Here is a 24,304-nt window from a genome sequence, read left to right as displayed (position 1 = left end):
GGCCGGCGATCGTAGCCGAATAGGGCGCTGTCAGCGATTCGTGCGTCTTCGTCGACCGGCGAGTTCGGGACGTACGACGGGGTCTACGGGACTCGAAGCACGGAGCCCCGCCCTGCCGCCCGCCAGAGCCGTGAAGCAGCAGCAGCAGCAGTATCAGCAACAGCAGCTCCGCTCGCTCCGTACAGTTTTTGTATTCATGAAAACAATTGTTCGAGTCGTTTAACCAGTTCGAATAGTCGATACAGTTCGCGTTCGCGTTCGTCGATCGAAATTCGAATAGTGACGGGTTATAACCTTAAACTGAGTGGCGGTCACGGTAGTGTCGCGGAATACTCTCGTGGTGGAACAGACTCGTCCCGGTCGTTCGAGCGTCATTGTCCAGTGCTTCCGTGGCGTGTCGAGACGTTGTTCGGGACAGAGGTGTGAAAAGGAAAGTGCACAGTCATCGATGTGAGAAATCGAGGCTAGGAAAAAGGCCCGCCGCAGCAGGAGGGAGAGAGAGAGCGAGAGAGAGGAGCTGTTCGCGAGAGGCCGGGAATTTCGACGATCGTAGCTCCGTTAGGGAGCTCCAGGTACGCTCAACCGACATTTTTTTTTTCGCGATAATTCGCGATTCTGTTATTCGTTCGTGCCTCGAACGCCGTTACGACGAACGGCCCTGACTAGCCCTTCGATTCGATACGAGTAGCCAATATGGCGGCCGCCTAGGCTACACTGTCAAATTTTCCTGTTCCGTCATCGCGGTTATTTTAATATCGACTGCCTTTCCCACCGTGTCTCCTTTCGTGCCGTTTTAAATCGTTGAAAATCCCCTTCGATGGGAAACTAGAATTTATAACGATACTATTTAGAATCGTCGACTTTGGCGACCGTGAGTCAGTGCCGGTTCACGCGATAACGACATTCTTCCTGCTACGTTAAACCGTACTTTCCACGTTCAAGAATTTCCACGACGCGTACTGGAACGAATGTCGTTGATCGTGGAACTTAACGGGTTATATGCTACGTGATTATTGACGTCGAAGAAAAAAGCTTTTGCTTGCCGAGGGATATCTGAGATTGCCGCAAATTTACATAGGAGATCAATAACCACTAATTCACGCAGTATTACGAGCCACGGTATTTCATTATCTATTAATGCACGCCTGCGTCTCGTATTTATTATGAACGTGTACGTCGGCCGCGTTTGAATCTTATCTCGTACTTTTAATTCTTTGTTTTGAGAGCTCCGCTGATAACGATTGTCACGATTTCCATTCTGTATCTTTGTACCGAAGAAAATTAAGTAAAATGACTTTTTTATGTCTAATGTCGTCACGGATACGCGGTACAGGTATGGCGCGAAAATTGGTCGATTTAAATGGACGATGTTGACGTTTCAAGTTTAAAGTACACATTAGTTGGCGTGAATTCCGATCGGATGACACGAGAGTGATAAAAAGTAGGGTGGTTGCATAATCATCGTTGAAAATTTGCTACGGTACAACCGGCATTGTAATCGAGAACACGAGGCTAGGTTTTTGCAAAAACGCGAATACATGGGATAAAAATACCACGCGACGCTGCCTTTGTACGTCGGTGTACACGTGTTCTCCGAAAATATGACACTTTCATCATCCGTTCGGCTTTTCTAATTATTGCCCGAGGCTAAACATTAGCCGTCCGATAAATCGTCGAACAACGATTAACCTTTATGCACCGTTTAATTTTTTAATCAGTAGCGTCCACCGATATTTTAATTCCTCGAGTTGGTTCGATAAATATCGAGAGATTTTACAGTAACGGAACGGTTTACGAACAAATTAGTATTAAATATTGGATTTCCATTCCGAGTCAATTGAACCTGAACAGTGAACGAGGGTTAATTCTTGTCTCGGAGGTCAGCGTCGAGTCCATTTAGATCCACATTTTCACCGATAAGTCGTTAACAGAGGATTTACCAAAGATTAGATAAACTTTTCTTCGGTTTCTTTAGTATTTCGCTGTACTTTCACGCGTGATGTGTTTACATTACGTTATTTATATTGCCAGTGAATCACATCGAAGAAATAGACGATAAAGAAAAGCTCAATAACTCGACGACCTTGAATCTTACGATATTAAGCATGGAAACGTTTTATTTCCAGTGCTAACGCTAGATCTAGCATTTTTCGATCGTATCGTTTGTCTAATTAGTCTGAAGCTGCAGATAAAATCGATATCGGTACAAAATTAACATTGTTATCTTTTCAACAGTTTCAGTATTTTTCGTATGACGCGGTTCCGCGCGATAAAGGAAAATGTAAACATTTTCACTCGTAACCGAACGCAAAATATTATTGTTTCGATAATTCCACAGGAAACAGAGACAAAATTTCTGCATGAAATTTAACTCGTTGCTTCTAATGTGTACTAAAGTATAAAAAAAAAAAGATGTACGCTGGAGTACGCGATAGTCGGTGTCTCTCTATTGGCTGACCAATTGCAGCAACAGCAGCTGTCTTAATTGTCTTTAATTGGTTCGAAGTATAAAGTCGTTGGAATCCAGAAGACACAAGTGGTGTGTCTTTTACTCAATTGACAACGTTTCGCTAGGAAGAGAGAGACGCGACTATGATAATATCTGTTATCGGTTCTCAGCGCTCTTTTCATTGAGTAGAAATCGATTTCGTTCGAGCTGCAAGTGACTCACAGATCCAGCTGATAAACCGCGAAATCAACGATGACGATACGTAAACATTTACAATCGATATCGATGCATGTACGCACCGAGTTTGTGACCAATTACTCCGAATAAAATCTCAATCGTTCGAGTTACGATATCGATTGGTACGCTCGAAACGTGATTAGTTAACGAATGTCCTATTAAAAAGTATTCGATGTACCTTTTTAATTGGCAATCTGGAAGATGTCACGTTGTAGTGTCGGCCACCGAATTATCACGCGAAATATCGCCACGTGTTTTGTCACGAGTCGTATCGACACAGTTTGAACGAGAGAAAACGTTTGAAAGTCCATTTCTAGTAGGAAAAGAATAAGACAATCGCAGTGATAAGAGTGCGGTTTCCGATAATGGAACGGGTCTTTCGGACGATGTCTAATGATCGTGTTTCGTAGGACGGTTAGTAGGTCGTCGAGTACTTTAGCCAGTACGAAAGTAATGCCAATGACGTGTAGCAGTGGTAAACCCCTGTTGTTCCCTTCCTTCCTTCCTTCCTGTCACCCTCCAACCCTCCCCTTCCTCTTATGGGGTCACGTCCTGTTACACGTTCCCCTCTTTGTCTCTTTTTCTACCGGTTCGATGAACGAGCCGCTAGAAAACGACCGAACAGCAAAAGGGTTGTTGATGTCGATTTGTTATGAATCGACGCATCTTGTGCGTCTTACTTGACATTTCTCATAGCGAAGCACTTCTAATCGAGATAATATTTTGTCTATCGACTCTGAAGTACTTTCGAGAGAAGCGAAATTGATAATATCGCGATGATAAAAGGATTAGCAAAGCACCGATCTTTGCAAGAATCTAGCTCCGTTTAAACCGGTCCACGAGTCTTCTGGATTCTGAGATAATCCAAACATTCGAATGCTTGCCTCTCTCCCTTCTTTCTTCTGACGTCACTGTGATTCGTAAAAATAGCGAAACCATCTATTTACGGCTTAATTTCTTAACACGTCTCTGCGTACACCCGATGTACCGTTTGTGCCGTTGAACACTCAAAGTAAACAATTTTCTCGCTTCCTAATTCTTTTTCGTAGTAGTGTTACGCTAATAGGATACCATCGTTATTTCGCATCCTGTGAATTTGTTTATAGAGTCAACATTTTTGAAAGGACTCGTTATTTATTTCGTTGATTTTTAAACGAATTTGTGTTTCGTCACACTGCGCCAATAACGAGATAAGTCAAATAACAAGACAGCGCGTACGGTAGATTTGACTTTCGAACGAAATGAAATATTTATGAAGCTCGTCATAAGATAGGAAAAATCCGGAATATCAGTGGTCCAAAATTCAGGTTACCTTCTGACGTCATGGTACGCCTTCTGACGTCATTCACCTGCCGTCACTTCTCCGCAACCTATCTCCCGTCTCTTTCCATCTTGCGACGAGTTTCTTCAACCCTACTCGTTCCTCCCTTCCAGTGTTTCATCGTTCTGTACTCTATAAACTACGGAGAATGTACGAATTTTAGGTAACTCGTTACCCCGCGGTCGTGTTTCAACCCCAGGGATCGACTCGATCTCTTCTCTACGCGTATACTTGCTTACGTTTCGTGTGTAGAGATCGCTATACACGCACACAGATTTAGAACAGTATTTTCTTTAAGAGAAAGCATCGATCGAACCCGGTAACCCCTCCAACTAATATCCCTTCCTCCCCTACTAGTAAGATATCCTGAAGACGAACGATTGCTAGCTTCAAGAGTGATTTCTTTTCTTTTTTATTGGAGTCGATCCAAGCTTTACACCTTCCATGCTAATACCGCGAGAGCGATGGGATTGACACGCGTTACATTTTCAAGTTACTCGAAAATACACGCCAGTTGTAGCCACGAGTTTCGCGACAGGTTTGGTCTATCCATCGCTATTTCGATCAACTCGAGAGTTACTCGTAGCTATCGCTAATTGTACGTTACAAGAAGAATCGACCTGTGCCGTCGAGGTTGAGAAGGTGTTGGTAAATTAACGTGGCGCTGAATTGTTCATGAGTTTACAGCAATCGAATGATTTTCTATTTTCGGAGGGAAATATCGACGATTATACTTCACCGGATATATGTACTTACATGTACGAGGAAAAGTAGACGAAACGTTTAAACGTTGACGCGGTGTTACAGCGGTCGCATTAGAGAAGACAGTCGGTGTCTGTGGACGCTATTAAAGGGAAACGTCGCCGAGACAAAACGAACAAGTGTTTTTGTTCGCGATGCGGTTTACAGATTGATTGATAGATCGATCGGTTTGCGTCACAGTTTATTTTAAACGGGCGTGTTCTTTGTGCTGGTACTATTCTCAGAGATTCCGTGCCAAAAGTCGGCGACTCGCGCGTAAAGTGTTTCCTCCCGAATGCATAACAATGTAACCCGTGACGAAATCGTGTCCGACAAACGACAGAACATACGCGTTCTCTCGATTTCGCGTTTCGTGTCTCTCATTTTTCAAATTGACGAGCTGCTTAGTAGCGCAAAGACAGGACACGTTTCTGCTTAACGCGAACAGATCTTCCTCGATTGTACGCGTTTGAAAACTGGGTCGTGCCGATGTGAATTGCAGTCATCAGCTGTAATACCACAATATCATTTTATAGACGGGACCTGTACGCGGTTAACGAAGTCCCTTTATTTAAGAATTGTTTATAATTAATGTCGTTAGTATCCGTTTCATCGCTGTTCACCGTATAACGAACTCAATCTCGGGGACAATGGAATACGTGTTCTTATCTACTCTGTAACCTACAGGGTATTCCGGCTTTTTCTTTGCAAAAGAGAAAACCTCTCGGGCGTACGCGAAAGTAGACCATAAACGTTTCGTTAAAAAGTTAAAAGCGAATGTGGGAAATTGTAAAGCAAAAGGTTGACGGTACGGAAATAACTTTCCGCGAAAATCCAGCGTAAGGAGTCGGTAATGCAATTACTAAAACTCGGTAAAATTCGCAGAAAATTTATAGCGAAACGCTCCGATGTCGAAGTTAACATTTCGAAATGGAGTGGAAACATGAAGTAGGAAGTTCGACGTGATTTACTGTCACGAAAGTTTCGCAAAGCAGCGCTCGTACCGTATCGATTTCAAACATAAAGTTCGATAAAAATGATTGCGTACAATTAATAAATTTGTCGATTTGTGGCGCACGAAAACGTGTTGGCTCTGCTAACGAGTACGTTACAATCTATTCGGTCTTGTTCCTATTCACGTGACATATGTCTACGATGGAAATAGTTGAGTCTTATCGGGCGAAAGGTGACATACGCGCGATAAGGGTTGAAATATCAACAAGTAGACACTCCGTGATCGTCCGTGGACGAACGGTTTTGCAGAAAAATGGCATCGAAACACGAGGAACAGAGTAAACAGCAGGTTGCAGAGAAAAGTGCAGCTGGCCGGTGATCGGAACGGAGTGTTGGCAGGTGCAACGAGCGTCCGGCAACCGTAGACGAGTTGAATGTTAGATAGAGCTTTCGCGGCATCTCCCATTCTTTCTCGGCATTCTAAAGACCGTTGGGTCGAGCCAGGGACTTGGTCGAAGTGCACACTTGGTGTGAGGTACTTGGCAGCCTCGTGGTTATATACAGCCAGCAGATGGGCAGAGAGCGAGAGAGGGAGAGATCGTATTGGACGTTGACCCGCGTGGTTCAACTGTTGCTCCCATTCGTGCATCCGGGAACGCGTGTAGGAAGATCTAGGGGATCCCGAATGATAGAAGAGTCTTCTGTTACGCGCGTCCAAACTCTCTTTCCGTCCTTGAACGCTTTTGAAATAACGGGAGCAACGGATTCGCGCTTAAATCGATTTTGCCATCGATTACCGACAGCTGAATTATTATTTTTCCAAGTGGTTGCGACAACAAGTAGAAAGTAATTGCGCTTCATATTCGATCGAGCATCATACTGCATGCCGGGAAGCGTTTCTCTGAATTCTCCCTTGATAAGACTGATAAATGGGATGTAGGTCGAACACGGTCGAGTCAGCAGATTTTCTATGTTGAGTTTAACGAAGACGTTCTACTTCATTAATCGCGTGTTCTTCGGATCTTTTGAACGATTATCATTGAGGTTTATTAAAGCGATGATACATCGCTCGACAACGCGCGATCTTAGTCGAGGAACGCCGTAACTCGTGGTATAACGTTATTTCGAAAGATCGTTAAGGTTTGAAATTTGCAACACGTTTTCGTTTCTTAAGAATTATTAAGCGTTTCGCCTATGGTCGATACTTTGTGCCACTCTCGCGAAGTTTAATAGAATTTTGTAGCACTTCACGTGCTACAGTTGCCTTTGATACGTCGAATTATAGATAACGTTTGATATTATCTGTAACATGCGAATAACGAAGACGAACATGACATGGACGTAAAAATGTCCAATAGAAATGGGTCAGTCTAGAAATAGATATCCAGTTAGACGTTCTGTGTTGGATTAACTAAATCTTAACCTAACCTGCGGATATTTCCGTATAATCTACCGACTCGACTAGATGGGAACTTTCCGAGCCGACAAAACGAAACGAAACCGAGCCGGTACATCCAATTTTCGATCGTATCGACTGTACCCTATCTCGGTGCTATCAAAATATTCATTACGTGTTGCGCGAGTAGGCAGCTGAAACGTTTTCGATGGGAGTAGCTGTTCCTAATTGCTTCTCCCTCCTTATTAACCCTACACAGCGATGGACGATAGAAAGAAAATAATTAACGCTAATCATTAATGATTACCAAATACGGTTATAGTATGTCAAGATCATTAAAATAAGCAACGGTGATCGCAGCCATGATGTAGCGAAGTCATAAATTCTTTGGAAGTGAAAGTACGATGTTGCGAGTGTTGCATATCCCTTGATATCGGTTTCTAAGGGTCTGAGTTACGATTCGACCACATCGTCGTGTCTTGTTATACTCTGTTTTGAACGGTCGCCAAAATAGTGTAACGAGGTTGGAGATTTTCAGCGAAAATCATAGCACGTTGCATTTTTCCCCTATTTCTTGGGTTCGAGCCCTAGAATGGTTCGCGAGGACGCCGGCAGCGAGCCGGTACGCGGGCGCCGTGGCGCCAGCGTCGCTTTCATCCCTTCTCTTCTCTCCTAGCCGGTGTTCTCTCGAAACCACGTCCTCCCTGGGTGTGGTTCGAAATCGTAACCAAGGTTCTGTCCATTCTCGACACTCTCTTCCGTGTTCCTGATCACCTTGTCCTCTGTAAAGTCTCAAGGTGTTCGCATATTCCGAAGGTGTTTCCTGACCCGATACATCGTCTCGTGGTGGCGCGCGCGCACCAGTGTACGCGTATATACGCGAGTTCGTCGAGCGTGGAGAGTAACGGACGAAGAAGTAGTAGAATAACGAAGGGTAGAGAGAGACGATAGACGTAGCAGAGGGTGTTGGTGCAAAAGAGAGCCAAGTGGGGCGAGCCACGACGAGCGTTCATCGATTCGTCGTCGGTTCTCCACGGTTCCCTGAACACGGCATGGAAAAGAGCCCGCACCAGTGCGTAAATTTCACCGGTTCTCGTGTGCGTGTACGTGCCGTTTGAAAAGTGCTTTTCTTCCGGCTTTCTCCGTGAAAAACGTCTGGTTGTGCTGGCGTTTCCTCGACCGCGCAATCTGGCGGTGGAACACGGGTTCAAGAAGGCAGCTCGTTACCCTCTGTACTCGCTACGGACCTTGCTCGTGGAGAGGTTATGTTTGCTCGAGATTCATGACGCTTTGACAAGAGTGGAAGGTGGACGGACCGGGTAAGCGGCAGACAGAATTATCTCTATTTCGTTCTCTTTCGAGCTTCTTTCGAAACAAGTTTATTCGTAATCGGTGCCGGTGAATGTGCTACGGCTTTTAATTTCCATAACTTTAAAATATGATACGTACGATTAGGTCAGACTTAATTCATGGTACTGATGAATCCCCGTTCGTTCGCTTTATGATTCAGAGTTTAAATTTAATTATTTTTCAATATTTATACTGTTTAATTAATTTATGACTCTGCCCTTCGGGGATTAATGTATTGATAGCCTATCTTTTGACAAACTTTTTTACTCAGTCAGAAAATGCTATTTAAGCTGTGCAAGTGTGAACTGTTTATACTATTCTTTGTCGGTTTTGCTTACAAATTTTAACATTATTAGCGTAAAAATTTAGTAGTGTTCATTGAAAGTAACTTGTGTCGAGAAGTTCGTGTATTATCAAAAAATTTAACAGTGGTTCGTCGTTTGTGAGACTTGGTTCTCTTAGCATAGTTTTGCGGAGTTAGGGTTAAAGGATCGAAGTTCGAGTACCTAGAGTTTAAATACGCGTTGCTTTCATTTTGAAATATTGTTACACTTTTTCGGTGATTCATGCTTGTGTGACACCTTGTATTACACTCCGCAAATCGCGGTGCTTGCTCATGCGCTGAGAGATACAGTTGGTTCCGGAAAATGAGAACACCTTCCGTTGGATCGACAGCCCTCGGATTCCCCGGGTTGCGAGACCTTTTGGAGGTGAAGGACGCTCGTTGCCACCGAAATTCCGATGCAGCTTGAAAAATGAACTTACTAAAAGAAGTACCTGCCGAACCTGTAGAGAGAAGCCTCGTTAGGTTAGAAATCACGGAATAGAACTACAAGTTGCCGTTCACCGTATGGCAGACATTTTTTTGACTCGTTTATAATCGCCATAAATAACGCTTTAACTCCGAAATTCGCAAGCTGGTATTCGTGTTCGCGTTTTTTCTTTTGAAATTAATAAAACATTGGCAAATCTAGAATTGATAAGGCAATTTTCAAAGAAACTGAAACCGGTACGCGTCTTATCTAGCAGTGGATGGAAGATTAATGACGGTTTGTTGACGCGCGAACGAAGAAACGCGTTGTCCGTGACACAAATATGTCAACGAATGTGACAGGCTTGCGTAAAAATAGATTAATAAAGATGTAATAGACGTTACATTATATACCGTGCATGTGTTTCTACTCAGACGCAGGTGTTCGTAGAAAACAGCGAGATGTAGAAAACAAGCGTTAATAGAGATGATACGTGCAACCTCTAAAATTTTTACCCTGATCTCACCGATTTGAAAAATTATCGCGTTGACGATTAACTCTTTGGATGATCGGATATACACGCTCTCGAAGAATAGACGTATAGACGGGCGTAGGGGTGTTGATATTTTTACGTCCTCGAAGAGTGGACGCTCGAATTACAAAATCGTACATATACGCCTTCGAAGAGCAAACGTTTAGACATAACGATGCGTAGGTATTTCCACGCCCCCGAATAATGTACGGTCAGCTACTGAAAAGGTGTATACACGCCCTGAAGAGACAAACGTGTCAGATGTTGTTCCGCTGTAAGCACGAAAGGGTTGAAGATTAAAAATAACGAAATAATTTTGGGTAATTTTGTTAACAGGGGTGGCAACGGTCTCGTTAGGAGGTGTCGAAGCTGGCGCGTGGGGCGGGAGAGTCGGCGGTGGTCTGGCTCTGGTTCCGGTGGTAGCGGCGGAAGCGGAAGCCGTGACAGCAACAGATCAGAGAGAAAGACTTGGAAAGACTGGTGGTACCCGCTGCAGAAGAAGATTCGGACATCCTCTTCTCGTTCTTCTTTCGTCTTATCCTCCCGTTCCTGCTGGTGCGAAGCTCGAGGATCTGCTCCATCGTTCACCGAAAGAAGCATCGACGGCGTGACACTGGGCTCCGACTGCCTTCGACCGAAAGGACAAATTAGATAGAATTTAACCAATTCCTCGGACACCACGTTCTAGGTTTCATCGAGGGGTGGACTACCACCTCCTTCTCGTTTATTCAACGTTTCACCGAGTTCACGGCACGCCGCTAAAATAGGCATCATGAGCGAATTAGAAACCCTTCGTCAGGAGGCAGACGCTTTGAAAAATGCCATTCGAGTAAGTTGATCATTTCTCTAAACTATTTCTGTACCTACTACTGTAGCGTGTAATAACCCTTCTAGTTATACTTGAACGAAATAATAGCCTCGATCGATATATAATATAAAATGTAAGTTTTCTTCGGCACAGTTTGTTCGATATCGTCGGTGGACAGGATTCTCTATCGCGACAATTTCCTGCCGCGTAAATTATCTAGAATCATGTGCACGATAACGCGTTACGATGACATTGAGTCGTCGACCCGTTTCGCGTTAATTTAACGTTTCCTATAGTTTTAGGTGTTACTCGAGCAACCGTTGTTAGAATAATCTACAGTCGAGTCTCGTCTTCGTACATTTTCTTTGTTTACCGACAATCTCTGAACCATCGAGGACAAAGCAACAGTTCTACATGCAACAGCGGCGTGCATTGTCTGAAAAGAAAAAAGTCTAGGGCGTCACTCGGCTCGAAGTGCCACTTGGCATTAAACAACCGACCCCTTTTCTCTCTCTAACGAGTCAGCGATTTTTTTTATTTTTTTCTTTGTTTTTCGTTTTCTACTATATCCGATGTTGCGGAGGTGGTAATAAAATTGCAGACAATAAGCTTATTATACATTCTGTTATTCTTTATTTGGCGACTTTTCTATCTTGTCGATATCTGTTGATCGATAACGTGTTATGTTTTGTAAGAGAAGGACGGACGATGTATCTGATATTTTTGTACTTCCTCAAAAAACAGGAAAAATATTTTATTTTATACCTTTCAGCTACGTTTGCCATCGTGCATTTTTAGAGAATAAAAATTTATAATTTTGAAAATACATTTTTTTTTCACAAAGAATATAAAGATGTATCGTTTTGACATGGAACAGGTTTTTCAAACATTCCCAGCTATATCAACTTCAATTCTTTTCCCCAACCTTAAAAGTCGATATTCGATACAACGACAGCGAGAATCCCTCTAAAAATAGTATTAAAGAGATCGTCCCTGCTTTATCTTGTCCAAATCTTTTTAGAATTGGGCCAAGCGACAAACACCGTTGATCCTTAATGTTCGATTTTCGGAGTAGCTTCGTTTTTCGTCCCTTTCTCGGTACTGCTCGTAAAATTCATCGAAAATCTAACGATTCGGCTGGTAATAAAACGAATTGCCAGAAAAATCATTGGACGATCTCTCGTCGATCGGAGTAGTTAGGAGTTGGCGCGAATTAGAAGTTGTTTGTCGGTGGAAAATCCTCGTCGATGGCAATCGGTGGATTCTACTGTGTGTATGGTGGTGGAAACGAAGGGTGGTAGTGGTGTGGTGTGTGTATGTGTGTGTGGTGGTGGTAGGGTGCGGCATAACCGTCGCTTCTCTCTGATCAATACGCCACCATTCTTCTCTCTGTCTCTCTTTTGCTTCCTATCTTGTTTCTTCTCGCTGTCGGTTTCTCTCTTTCTCTGTCGTTCGTGTGTGCGTGAAATTACACGCATCGTCAGGCGTGCACTGTGTAACACACGTCGTTGTTGCGATAAATAGAATGAACGTTTTTAAATACCCTCGTCGAGTGTTTCAATAATTTATCCTCGTTACACGTGTAGGTCTGTTTGTTTTATCAACTTTTAATTTCACTAAGGACTTACATATCCTGGATCCTCCATATGTTTTCTCGAAACATTAGGTTATTAAACCGAAACATTTATTACCAATTTTGGCATAAACGATTGTAAATCAGATACTTGTCAATACCAACAGCGACCCCCAGAGCCTAAGAGTAATATTTTATTCTTCCTGAACGTTCATAAGTAATAACAGATACTACAAAATGCTACTTAAAAAAGATTAATTTGAAGCTTAATTTATTTCGAAAGGTTACGAACGATGTCTGATGGATTAAAAGTTTCTTTTTTCTCGAATTCCCGTAATTTCTAAAATTCCCCTCGTCTCGCTGTTTCGTTCGAACGCGACACTTGACCTTTCATAGACGGGGTTCACGAGCTCGAGCGAAATTTTCACGCGAAATTCGTTAACCCCTTAAAATTTCACCTCCGTGATATTACGTTCGACGAAAATACGGCTTTCTATTTTATCCCGCGAATAGGACAAACGAGTAACTTGAAACACTAGCTCTTTCTCTTTTGCGGGAAACGAAACTCGATATCTTATGCGTATGTTGAATTTTGTTTCTCAGGATGCCAGGAAAGCAGCATGCGACACGACGTTGGTTCAAGCCACGTCGGGCATGGAGGCCATTGGCCGGATACAGATGCGCACGAGACGCACGCTCCGCGGTCACTTGGCCAAGATTTACGCGATGCATTGGGGCAGTGACTCAAGGTACATACTCAAGAAACATGTTACCAAATGTACCGTAGAAAAATAAGCAAGTAACGAGTCTGTCCGTCTTTCGTTTGATCGATAGAAACTTGGTGTCAGCGTCGCAAGATGGAAAGCTGATCGTTTGGGATAGTTACACTACCAATAAAGTTCACGCGATTCCTCTGCGCTCCTCATGGGTGATGACCTGTGCGTACGCGCCATCAGGTAGTTACGTAGCCTGCGGTGGCCTGGACAACATTTGTTCCATCTACAGTCTGAAAACTAGAGAAGGAAATGTAAGAGTTAGCAGAGAACTACCAGGTCATACTGGTTACTTGTCGTGCTGTCGATTCTATGACGACAACCAAATTGTCACCAGTTCCGGGGACATGACTTGGTAAGCATCGTTTAATTTAACCTTTTCTTTTTTCTTCCTTCCAGGCCGCACACTCGATCCTTTCGAGTACTAATTGAAACTATAACTTGTTACGATTTAGAAAAATGCTAGACGTGAATGAAAATATATCTCACCTTCTTGTCCTTATCCTTGGTTCCTATGGCGCCCTTTCTTTAATCGGTAATCGCATCTCGTTTACAAATGCGCGCGTATCAGGACGTTACAATGTACCGTGTATTTTACTGTTGACCAGTGCCCTGTGGGATATAGAGACTGGCCAACAGTGTACTTCCTTCATTGGTCACACGGGCGACGTAATGTCCCTATCCTTGGCACCGGACACGCGCACATTCGTATCCGGTGCATGCGATGCGAGCGCAAAGTTGTGGGATATTCGCGAAGGAACCTGCAAGCAGACCTTCCCTGGTCATGAGAGCGATATAAACGCTGTCACGGTAAGAGCACAATCGTTTTCTTAAAATATTCTCTGTTGAGTTTGGAGATGGGTCAGAACTCATCGCACTCGACTGTTGTACTCATTTTATTTTTACTGTTTAGTTCTTCCCGAATGGATACGCTTTTGCGACGGGCTCGGACGACGCAACGTGCAGACTCTTCGATATTAGGGCAGACCAAGAGCTGGCGATGTACAGTCACGACAATATTATTTGCGGTATCACCAGCGTAGCGTTCAGCAAGAGCGGCAGATTATTATTGGCCGGTTACGACGATTTCAACTGCAACGTATGGGACTCTATGAGGGCTGAACGTGCTGGTACGTAGACGTTTCTTGGAGTCACATTTTTCAGGAGAGAAGAGAAGTTTTATTTTAAGGCCTTCTCTCCGCGGGCATTAGTTTTTTTTTCTGATTTCTTTATACCTTTGGTTTTTGGTAATTCTCGTTACGTTCGCACATGGTTTTGAAAACATTTCGTCGCATGGATTTGTTGGTAATCTCGTGGGGAAGATTGATTCAGAGTGCTGTTTTTTGAATCGTACAAGCTGAAAGTAGGAGAAGTAACATGGAGTATTTTACGGAGGAGTTTCGTGTGTCATTTACAGGAATTCTTGCTGGCCACGATAATCGCGTATCTTGCTTGGGAGTGACGGAAGACGGTATGGCGGTAGCGACGGGTTCATGGGACTCGTTCCTTCGTATTTGGAACTAACTTGGGGTTCATCCCAAGACGTTCCTCCAAAGAACCAAATGCAGCCAATCAGCATACAGTATAAGCATCAAGTACCACCATTTAGCCACCGAAGTCGGCGTGTCCGTATCCTCGACGGAGGCTACTTACTCTTCAGCCTCGCCGAAGTTGACTTTGATCAGAAAGTTTGGGCAACCTGAAAATAATTGCAACAACATCGGTAGCAGCAGCAACCAGAGCAAGAACAGCAAGATAACCCTGGGAAGTAACAGCAGCAGCAGCAGCAGCGACTTTAAGAACGTTTTGGGTTGTGGTGGTAAAAAGGACTATCGAAGACGCGGCGTCGATTTAGCCTTGCGTCGCGGCAAGGTTGGCGACAAAATTACTCGCGAATACCAGCGCTTCTAGCATGAGTTTAAGATCGTTTGCTCGACACGCGAAAAGGAAGCGTGGCGAAAGAAAGAACGGAGAGAAGCACCAAGGCAGAGACGAAGCCAAAAATCTCTCCGGTCCTCGTGCACGCGTACACGCACTTCCTCTTTCTCCTCCCCTTGTCTCAAGGATCACTTGACGAGCACGTGCTGTCGGTCGCACAACTATCGATAGCTCATCGAAGATCTCGAGTTCGAAGGTTCAGAATCGACCACGAAAAAACGCGTTGAAACTCGGATGTCATTGGAAGCGTTGTATCCTGCGAACAAAGAAGGTTCCGAGCGTTCACTGCCGATGAAGCGCCGATTAAACGGCTGCTCCGGCGGTTGATTTTACACGTGTTTCTTTTTCTATCTATTCCTTTTTATTCTTCTTTTTCTTCCTCCTCGTTTTCTTGTTCTTCTACACGGCACGTAGCGCGTCGCGCATGTACCACAACAACGGGTGAAAGAACGAAAACGGTCGCTCGTGCACGGCACAAAAGTCAAACACGATCATGGAAATAGCTATTATGTAGTACGTATTATTGTACGAATCGTGTATATGTCGACGAACAGGCAAGGTTACGATAATCTCGCATATTGCATTAAAAACCTACACGCACACCGTACGCACGTGTATTAAATACGATTACATAGAGAAAACTACATATACATACATTTGCACAGGAACGCGAAGTGTACCGCAAACAAAAGGCCATTAAATACATAATGGGTTACCCACGAGTCCCGACGTATCAAGTAACATCGTTTCTTCTATCGTGTTTTTCTTTCATTTTCTATTGTTTGTTTTCCGTTTCGATTTCCACGAATTTGCCGCGAATTTCATGCATCCCCTTCTACCAACGAGAGGGAGACTAGTTTCGAAAAAAGGCGTGAAGGATAAAGATACAATTGGCGCGAATATCGTATTGTCTTTTGCGACTATAACCGGGCGCGTTCGCACTGATATCTTTAATTTTTATATAGATTTATCGTTATTTATTTTGTATAGATCACTGCTATATAGGCCATTTTCTACGTTCTTGGTTCTGTCCTTGAGATGTTGAGTGAATGTTCGAGCTAAACGGAGATTGTTAGAGTGCAAGAATGTACGTAAGGTCTCGAAAGCGCGGAAGGACATTTTGCCAATCAAAACGAGAAACCCTACCGAAGAAGGCAAACAAATTGATGATACTCTTTTTAAGTTAACTTTCATCGAAATTAGGATCGTCGTTGTAGGAAAAGATAAAAAGAAACGAGCGATAAGAGTTAACGAAGCAAAGGCAACAACACGAACAAGTCCCAAATTCAATGACCAGCATTTAAGTACGAAACGGAAGAAGGGAATTATTTAATGTAAACGTGTAATCGTTTAGTTTGTAGCCTCTATTCCCAGTTCCTCTCTAGATAAAAAACAAATCAAAGAACAGCGAGACCGAGAAGAGTTCCTCCTAACTCTCGCCAAAAGCAGAGTCCCACGTCTTTCTCTAACAACGGTCCAGCACCGAACACTCCTCGAACGTACGAAGAATGCAAGTGTTCTCGACGAGATAAGTCGTCTTAGAAGTTCCTTTGAAATAGGACCCAAAGAATCACGGATCGAAGCTACGGACCGCGAGACCAAACTCTCTCTTTCTCTTTCATCCTCGTCACTCGCCCTTTTCCTTTTTTTTCCTAGATGATCTGTACGTTATCCATCGTGTTACTTCGTGTTCTTTTTTTTATTGTCCTTCGAGAATCTGTCCTTCATCTTCATCCGTCACTTCCTGTGTTTCTCTTCATCTTCCCCCTATACATTGCTCCTCTTTTCGTCGAAAACAGAGGTTAGGTGTTTAAACTGTGTATGCATTTAAAGTAATAATATTAATGATAATGTTTAATATTACTATTAATGATGATTGTAATTTATAATTATTAATATTTAATATATAAGTATCTAAGGAGATAACGGTGAATCCACTTGTTCAGTACCGCGGGATTACGGTCCTATCGCTTTCCGGTTACCACGCTTACGTCTTTCCGTTTCTTTTTTTCTATTAAATTCTTCTTTGTTTTTTCAGTGACACCGTTGCTGTTGCTGTTGTTGTTGTGTATAATATCGGAATAATTAGAGAGCTGTTGCGAGATCATTATGATGGCCTGAAGAAAATTTCACGCATATTTATTGGATTGTTTCTGAATACTGTCGAGTCTGCACTTGAAACGAATGAATGAACGAGAAGCGTGGCTTCCGGAATGCGTGAAGCAACAGTTGTTTTCCTACAAGAACAAGTACGTAAACTGAGAAACCTTCTAAAAGACCTTGTTGTTTTACCTGAATGAACAAGAAACGAAAGTTTGTCATCGATTCTTTATTTTTATTTTTATTTTTCTTCTTTTTCAATTCAAATTTTTTTTATTACACTCGCTTATATCACACTTGCCTCCACATCTTTTACCAGTTAGGCAGACAAACAAAAAAATGATCTCTTTGCGCCAATTTAAAAACAAAACCATCTTCCTTCGATTTTATCGTTAAATCTTTCATGATCTCTTTCTACAAGACAAAGCTTTAACTTCTTGCCTTATATTGATTGCGAACAACTTACATCGGATTTTACAATCCTTAATTGCACAAATTATAATTAGAACCAAACTTGAAATTTAACCGTAGTACAAACACTATACATTAGACTTTCGTTATATTGTCATGTACGGTAACTTTGACGGAAAATTTCCGAAAGTGGCAAAAAGTATAGCAAAAGTCTACTGCAATATTATTTAGGCAAGAGATTTACCTTCTCGTAAAACGTTAGGACGTTATTCAAGACGAAGGAAGAAGGGTTAAAGAAACAAAAAATTGGGAAAAAGGAAACAGAGGATCTGCGCTTTTTATATTTCGCGATTTCGTGGCTTCTCGAAGACGGCTTTCCATTTTTGTATTTCGAAGCCTCGAGCCACCGAAACAATATGGTTTCTTATTCTTTGTACGAGTATGACAAAAAATATATATTATATACATATATATATATACATATAAATATACATATATACGTATACATACTGTCGACGAAATATAGCATGCAAAATTAACGATTTATTATGTCTCTAGTCATAGTAAATGGCACGCGCAAGGAAAGACCACAAAAAAATGTGGAACTTGGAGGACTTTGTTATTTTTCGTTAATTTTCTTGTCTTTCTTTTATTCTCCGATAATTCTTTTGTCCGCGGACAAGAGTACAGGAACTGATTTTTTAAACAATTCCGTTGTAACGTATCGATTTTTAATTTTTTTTTCTTCTAAAAATCGTAAAAGTATAAGACGAATAAAAGTACTTGGAAAAACACGAAAGGTGCAGTTTTGGTTATTTTTTACCGCTAAATTTGAAGATTTCGTTATCACCGAGGCCCGTGTATGTTTATTTGATGCGTACTCGTTGACGAAGAAGATCTCGTGAAAATATTATTGGGTCCTATTTCAACGCGAAACGCGTGCACGGCGTAGGAAAAAGAAAACGAAGAGAATACAGGAAAGACGTGCCGACGCGACTCATTTTGGTAAAATCTTTTTCGATGATGGATCACGAGCAAAACCATCAGGAATACTGCCTCTTTTAAGTTACGAGCAAATATAAAAGTACGATATAGATAATACATCCGCGCGTGTATTCTATACAATCGAACACTCGAAATGGAAATCGCTAGAACGAGAATGGAAAACTCTGAAGAACAGAACGACGAAAACTTCGAGAAAATGTGTATGTACATTCATCCGGAAACTTACAAAAGACAACTCAGAAAAGAAGTACGTCTTCGTTGTTAAATGATAGATAGTTACAAGGATTTCATCACTTTTTTATATATAAAAGAAAAATATATATATATACATATACAGATATATATATAATGATAATAATAACAACAACAACAATAATAATAATAAATTATCGACGGCTAGATTAGCTATCATTTGAGTATCATCGTTCGTGAACGTTGCTTTCACGAAATCCGCGATTCCCGCGTTTTTATTGTCCTTTAGAAAACGTAGGGAAGATAGACCGTGTTATCCTTCTCCAAATAACAGCAACAAAACAAAAAAAAATGGCGTAGATTTCTCATGGACACGAAAGGAAGATAGTCGATGTTGTTCTTCTCCAAAACCCAACAAACACCTTTTATCATGGATTTAAATGGGAAATAATCCTTACTCTCCTTCTACGAATAACAAGGAAGAAGGTATAGATTTCGCATGGACTCGAAGAAACAACAATCCTTGTTCTCCAGTTACGACGAGAAGGGTTGTAGATTTCTCACCAGCTCCAAGGAACGATAATTAATATTCTCTTACTTCAAAAAACAAAACAAAACTTATTGTCCTTCTCCGATAAAAACAACAAAGGAAAAGACGTAGATTTCTCCTGGACACAGAGACCCTTGTCTCCATCGGTCTTCATTGTCACCGGTACATCCTTTCGGACAGGATACTTCCCACGAACTTGAATAAAAAAAGAGAATCCGGTATGAAAGGACAAATCTTACGACGTCGTAAAGAAGTTGGTTCGAGAGCAAGATGCCTTCTTTGACTCTCGATCGACGAAGGCGGGTCAACGCGACCTGACGTATGGTTTAATGTTCAACCCTCGAACGGCGGAACCGGGTCTTAGCTAATTTTAAATTAAGTTTCTTTTCGTTTTCAAGGTTTTTATGCTTCGAATGTAATTTTTTATATCTCGGTATTTTCATCGTGTTAAATTTAATTTTAAATCTTTCAATTTTACTTAGAGATATTATTCTAGCAATGTACGTTTAAAAATTTGAGTTTTCGATGATCTAAGCAACACCCCGCTGAAACAAGTGACCCAACTGCGTCATTCCAGGGTTAATAATCGAACGTGCTCTAAACGCATTCGCGCTAATCCCTCTCCATTAATTATCCCATTAATCGAGTTAGACAATGAACGTGCGACGTAGTATGTTTATTCAGTGAACTCTGCAGTTAACAGGAGATATCGCCTGATGAATGTTTCTCGTGTACACTTTAGGTGTCGCCATAGCTGTGTGTATCCTTTGTAAACACCTCGTTTCTCGTTTAATAAGGAGAATCGTGCGTAGAATCGACCAAAATGCGTTCGATAGAAAGCCGGCGCGATTTCTACGCGAGACTGAAGTCATCGAACACTCGAAATTCCTCTTTTAATTGTAATTTTTTCTTTCTCCTTTCTTCCTTTTTTTTATTCGATTCTGTCACGCGTACCACGCAAACGTTCTAATTCACCAAACACATACATGCACACAAGTATACACACACGTTGCATTTTGCCGATTACAAACGATGTACATAAATCCGTGAACACTCGTGTTCGAAGAATGGATCACGAAATTCTTAAGAAATATGATTTTCGATGATACACGATCGATCGTTGTCTATTCTAAAGAGTCACAGAGGAAATATCTTGAAATTTTCACCCGATACAAGATGGATGATATAATTAATATCCTATCGATGGAACCTGCGTAACTTTTCTACAATTTCATACATTTTTTCATGGTACCTATAAACTCTGTTGGTAAAATATATTTATTCTGTTTCGATTTGTATTCGTTTTACAGTTTTTTCCGTTTATCGCGGCGTGTAATGTAATTTAAACTTTGGTTGCATTGCCATGAACGGGTAATCATCTTCCTTTTAAATACGAAATCGCATACTATGGACAGCGTTATCCATCGATAAGATGTTAACTCGTCCACTAGAGGTTCTTGCGTTTCTCATGGATATGGTCAAACGAAAGTGCGTCGTCGTCAAATTTAATATCGAATATAATCGACTTTTCTACGATCTCGTACAACCTCGTCAGCGAGGGCTGAATATTAAATTTGAAGGCGAAAAAGCATTCGACAGGCCAGGAAATATGCATCGCTCACGCGTCCTATTAGTAAGATCCGTTTCTATTATCGATACTGTTGCGAATAGTCTTACATTGTTTATCTTAAGATTTTAACACTGTTTACCAGATAACGTTTTTCATGATAATTGTTCACGGTATCTGTTCTCGTAGGCGCTCTACGACAAATATACTTTATACAATTTCGTTTTAGACTCTTTCTCTCTTGAGGGAATAACAATTGGTTGCTTTCGATTTTCGAATCGCAAGATAATTGCGACACGAAACAGGGTCGAAGAACATGGAGAGTCTATCAGAGAGAACAACGTGTTCTTCGATTCTTGGAAGGGTAGTTTTATTTGAATTATAAACGAATTTTTAGCGAAAACGCAGATTTCTAAAATTTTTGCGATATTGAATGCTTCGCTCGACGCAAACGATATCTTCGAAATTTGCCTTTCTCTGGAAATCGTCTGACGAGCTTCATCGAAAGTCATCTGAGCTGTCTTTCATCGATTCTACGGTGATCGATAATATTCGGTGGGAAGAATGTTCTTTCGAGGGTCTATGACGACTTTTAGCCGCGAAATAATCTCTGATCTTTACTTTTCCCCCATACTCGATCGAATTTGCAATCATGCTGATCATTCTGTGAAATCATTGCAACACCTGCGCACACGATGTTCCTGTATTATTTTCATTTGTCCGTTAGTTCCCAGGTAAAAGATAGAAACGTTCGTTTCGTGCATTCCGATTAGTTTATCCGTGTCGCTTTTAGCATCGATTTTAAAGTATCGTAGTAAAATTTGTCAGATTCTCGATCATCCTTGGACCATAGTACAAACTCTTTTTAAAATGTTTCCGCAACAATGATGGCTCTATTTTAATAACCTGTTTGCACATCGGGAAGCTCTCGAACGCATCTTTACCTTTTTGTTTACAAAGATATATTTACTATTTAGCAAAAGTATATTTACTATTTGGAGCGTGATTCGACAGTATGTCGTGACATATCTTTCGGGAAGCATTTATATTATCGTTACGTGTTTTGATAAACTATAGTTCTTTTCGGAACATTTCGTTGAATGTTTCGCACGCGATAACACCAACGCACGATGACAATCCTCCTTAAAGAAAAAAGAAAACAGAAAAAAAAAGAAAAAGCATAAAAAAAGAGAGTAAGGATCGTAGTACAAAGACGAGACACGTTCACCAGAGGAAACACGAAGAGAGAAAGTTGCGATTAGGAATCGGAAGAATGGCGACTTGGGAAAAATCGTACACAATTTTGCACAATAAAAACGCGCGAACACGCTCGTCTAAAAAAAAAACAGGGATCAAGAGTACGCGAAGAATCAACGGTATCGACGTTAATTTTTCTCGGACTAGAATCAAAGAAGACTGATAAAAGCGATCGAACGAACAGAGTTCGAATCATTATTGCCAGCACAACCCGACGATCGATTTCCGATATTCGTTTCTTCCCAAAGACATGATTGCAAATTCGACACAGTTTTCGCGTTCCTGATAGACTAAACTTTGTTATTTATATTTCTTTTTCATTTTAACCTGTTAACCGGAGAAACGCGTGAAACTTGTCTGAAAATATAGTCCTCGGTAAGACGAGTTGACGCGTTCATTGTGGTCACTAAATTTTAATCGATTTCGATCTGCGCGAAACGCGGATTCGCGTTGTACTCGGTTAATATTATTTCTTTTAATCGTTCGACAAACGATGCGTTAATATCTTGCGATACGCGTACGACTCGAATTCGTGTCACTCGAAACCGTTAATGTCGATGACAATTTTATTTCTTTCGCGCAGCGAATAACTATCCTCGATTCGGAGCAATGCTAACGCTACGATACGTGCACCACCCTCGGTCCACAACGAACGTGTTGGACGAAAGGCTCGGTGCACCTCTTGCTTCTTGCGAATCGTTTCATTTTACTCGAACAATTCCGGTTAGCAGATTAATTTTACCTTTCTGGATCGCGAGAATAAAATCGAGCATGAGATAGAAAAGGAAGAATATAGCGGCAAGCTTTTGAGATTTTTCTTTTGATTTTGTTCGATAACCTGAACCCCTTTTAATACTACAAGCATTAGTCGTTAAGGTACACACTCTCTCTCTGTAACGTAACGTGTAAGGGCTGTCATGCATTAAACAATTAAACTAATTAACCGCGATGGAAGCAACAGAGCAACCGACACTATAACGATACGATATAATAAGCGAAGGTTTAAATCCAAAGAGATAAACGTATGTATACACAAATGTGGCCAAGGAAGTGTTGATCGGCGATCACGAGATTCTGTCTGTCTTTTTTTTATCCCTTGAATCGATGCTGGAATGGAAACGATATCCAGTTCATGCTGAAATCACCAGCAATATTTTCATCCTTTCATTATCGACTACGTTGTATTCATCGGTTTTTACATCGATATATCTATATTTACATTGTACGTGGTAATTTCCTATTCGGTTATTTGCCTTGGGTAACTTACTATATTTATGTGCAATTCTGTTCAATGTTTAGAACACTCGGAAAGATCAGCTTTCAAAATTTATTTTCTACGTAGATACGTCTGTCGATGATGTACCAATGAAAATATTGTCGGCGATTTCAAAATAACTTTACGATATCCATTCCCTTTGATAGCCGATTTCTAATTCGACTCTGATCGTCGATGACCATTTCCTCGATGGTCGGTATAGTTCAAGAGGATAACTTAAAATTAGGGAACAAACGAATGAGTGAGCGTGTGATAATCGTGTACGAAAAACTCTGCGACTAACGTGTGTGCGAATGTTCGATTTTTGTTTTGCTTGATGTCGCGTGAAAGGGACGCCAGGGAAATTAGTGTGCATGGGAGAGGGAAAGTGGACAATTTATAAATCTATTATTGTAATAATTATAGAAACAGTGAAGTATAATGTATCTGTACGTTTCTTTACTTCCTGCGATGAGCCAGAGAAAAAGAGAGAACGAGAGAGAGAGAGAGAGAGAACAGTATAAGATAGTTTTTAAGAGCACACGCGAGAACGACATTCGTCTGGCGTGTATTATTATATAAAATAAACGAGCTGAACGTACGGAAAGGGAAATGGTCGAATAGAAATGAAAAAAAATAATAGAAGAAAATGAAAACAAGAGACGAACTTTGATGAAAGGAAATATAAAAAACGGTTGAACGTGTAATAAACAAGGTTCGACGAGAACGTTACGATAAAAGAAAAGGGAGAAGAAAAATTCCATTCCGATATCATCCTATATATACGTATAAAAGTATCACGAGCTTTTTGCCAAGCTTTTGCGAGGACACGGGATATTCGAAGGGTGGATTTTCGTGGCCCGATTTGTCCTCGGGAACGACGAGAACGTAAGAACGTCGGAGACTGTTGTTTCGTTTGCAAGCAGCCGATTGTCATTACGCATAATTACGGATTAATTATTCTTACTATTAATTACGGTTCACCGGATCACCGCCATCATCATTACTATTATTATATAATTGATGTGAGTGTGGACAAGAAAATGAAAAATAAAGTGTACGTAGTAGAAGACTATCGACTCTATTTTGCCATCTTTCGTCTAAAAGGCGAAATTTCTTTTTAATTTCAAGTATCTCGCGAAT

At 41.4% G+C, this 24,304-nt stretch overlaps 1 protein-coding gene across 2 annotated transcripts; it reads left to right on the top strand.

The window, feature by feature from the left end:
* The first annotated feature begins 117 nt into the window (after positions 1 to 117).
* Positions 118 to 24,233, top strand: Gbeta13F (guanine nucleotide-binding protein subunit beta-1). 2 transcript variants are annotated; one of them, XM_003702743.3, is made up of 7 exons: positions 118 to 572; positions 10,069 to 10,561; positions 12,717 to 12,862; positions 12,948 to 13,241; positions 13,495 to 13,696; positions 13,800 to 14,016; positions 14,304 to 24,233. In XM_003702743.3, the coding sequence occupies exons 2-7, from the start codon at positions 10,505 to 10,507 to the stop codon at positions 14,408 to 14,410; spliced, it is 1,023 nt and encodes a 340-aa protein (XP_003702791.1). In that variant the 5' UTR covers positions 118 to 572; positions 10,069 to 10,504; the 3' UTR covers positions 14,411 to 24,233. The 2 variants fall into 2 exon arrangements, with proteins under 2 accessions (XP_003702791.1, XP_076390691.1); XM_076534576.1 differs by lacking the exon at positions 118 to 572 and adding an exon at positions 7,857 to 8,417.
* Positions 24,234 to 24,304: the final 71 nt, after the last annotated feature.

Source organism: Megachile rotundata, chromosome 8 (assembly GCF_050947335.1).
Source record: "Megachile rotundata isolate GNS110a chromosome 8, iyMegRotu1, whole genome shotgun sequence".
Classification (NCBI taxonomy): domain Eukaryota; kingdom Metazoa; phylum Arthropoda; class Insecta; order Hymenoptera; family Megachilidae; genus Megachile; species Megachile rotundata.
Note: the sequence above shows the minus strand (reverse complement) of the source record. Positions and strands in the feature narration are given on the sequence as shown.

Excerpts from the sequence above, each read along its gene's own strand:
- Gbeta13F (XM_003702743.3), top strand. The coding sequence starts at position 10,505 with ATGAGCGAATTAGAAACCCTTCGTCAGGAGGCAGACGCTTTGAAAAAT. Across the intron at positions 10,562-12,716 it reads CTTTGAAAAATGCCATTCGA|GATGCCAGGAAAGCAGCATG; the intron begins GTAAGTTGATCA and ends TTTGTTTCTCAG. Across the intron at positions 12,863-12,947 it reads CATTGGGGCAGTGACTCAAG|AAACTTGGTGTCAGCGTCGC; the intron begins GTACATACTCAA and ends TTTGATCGATAG.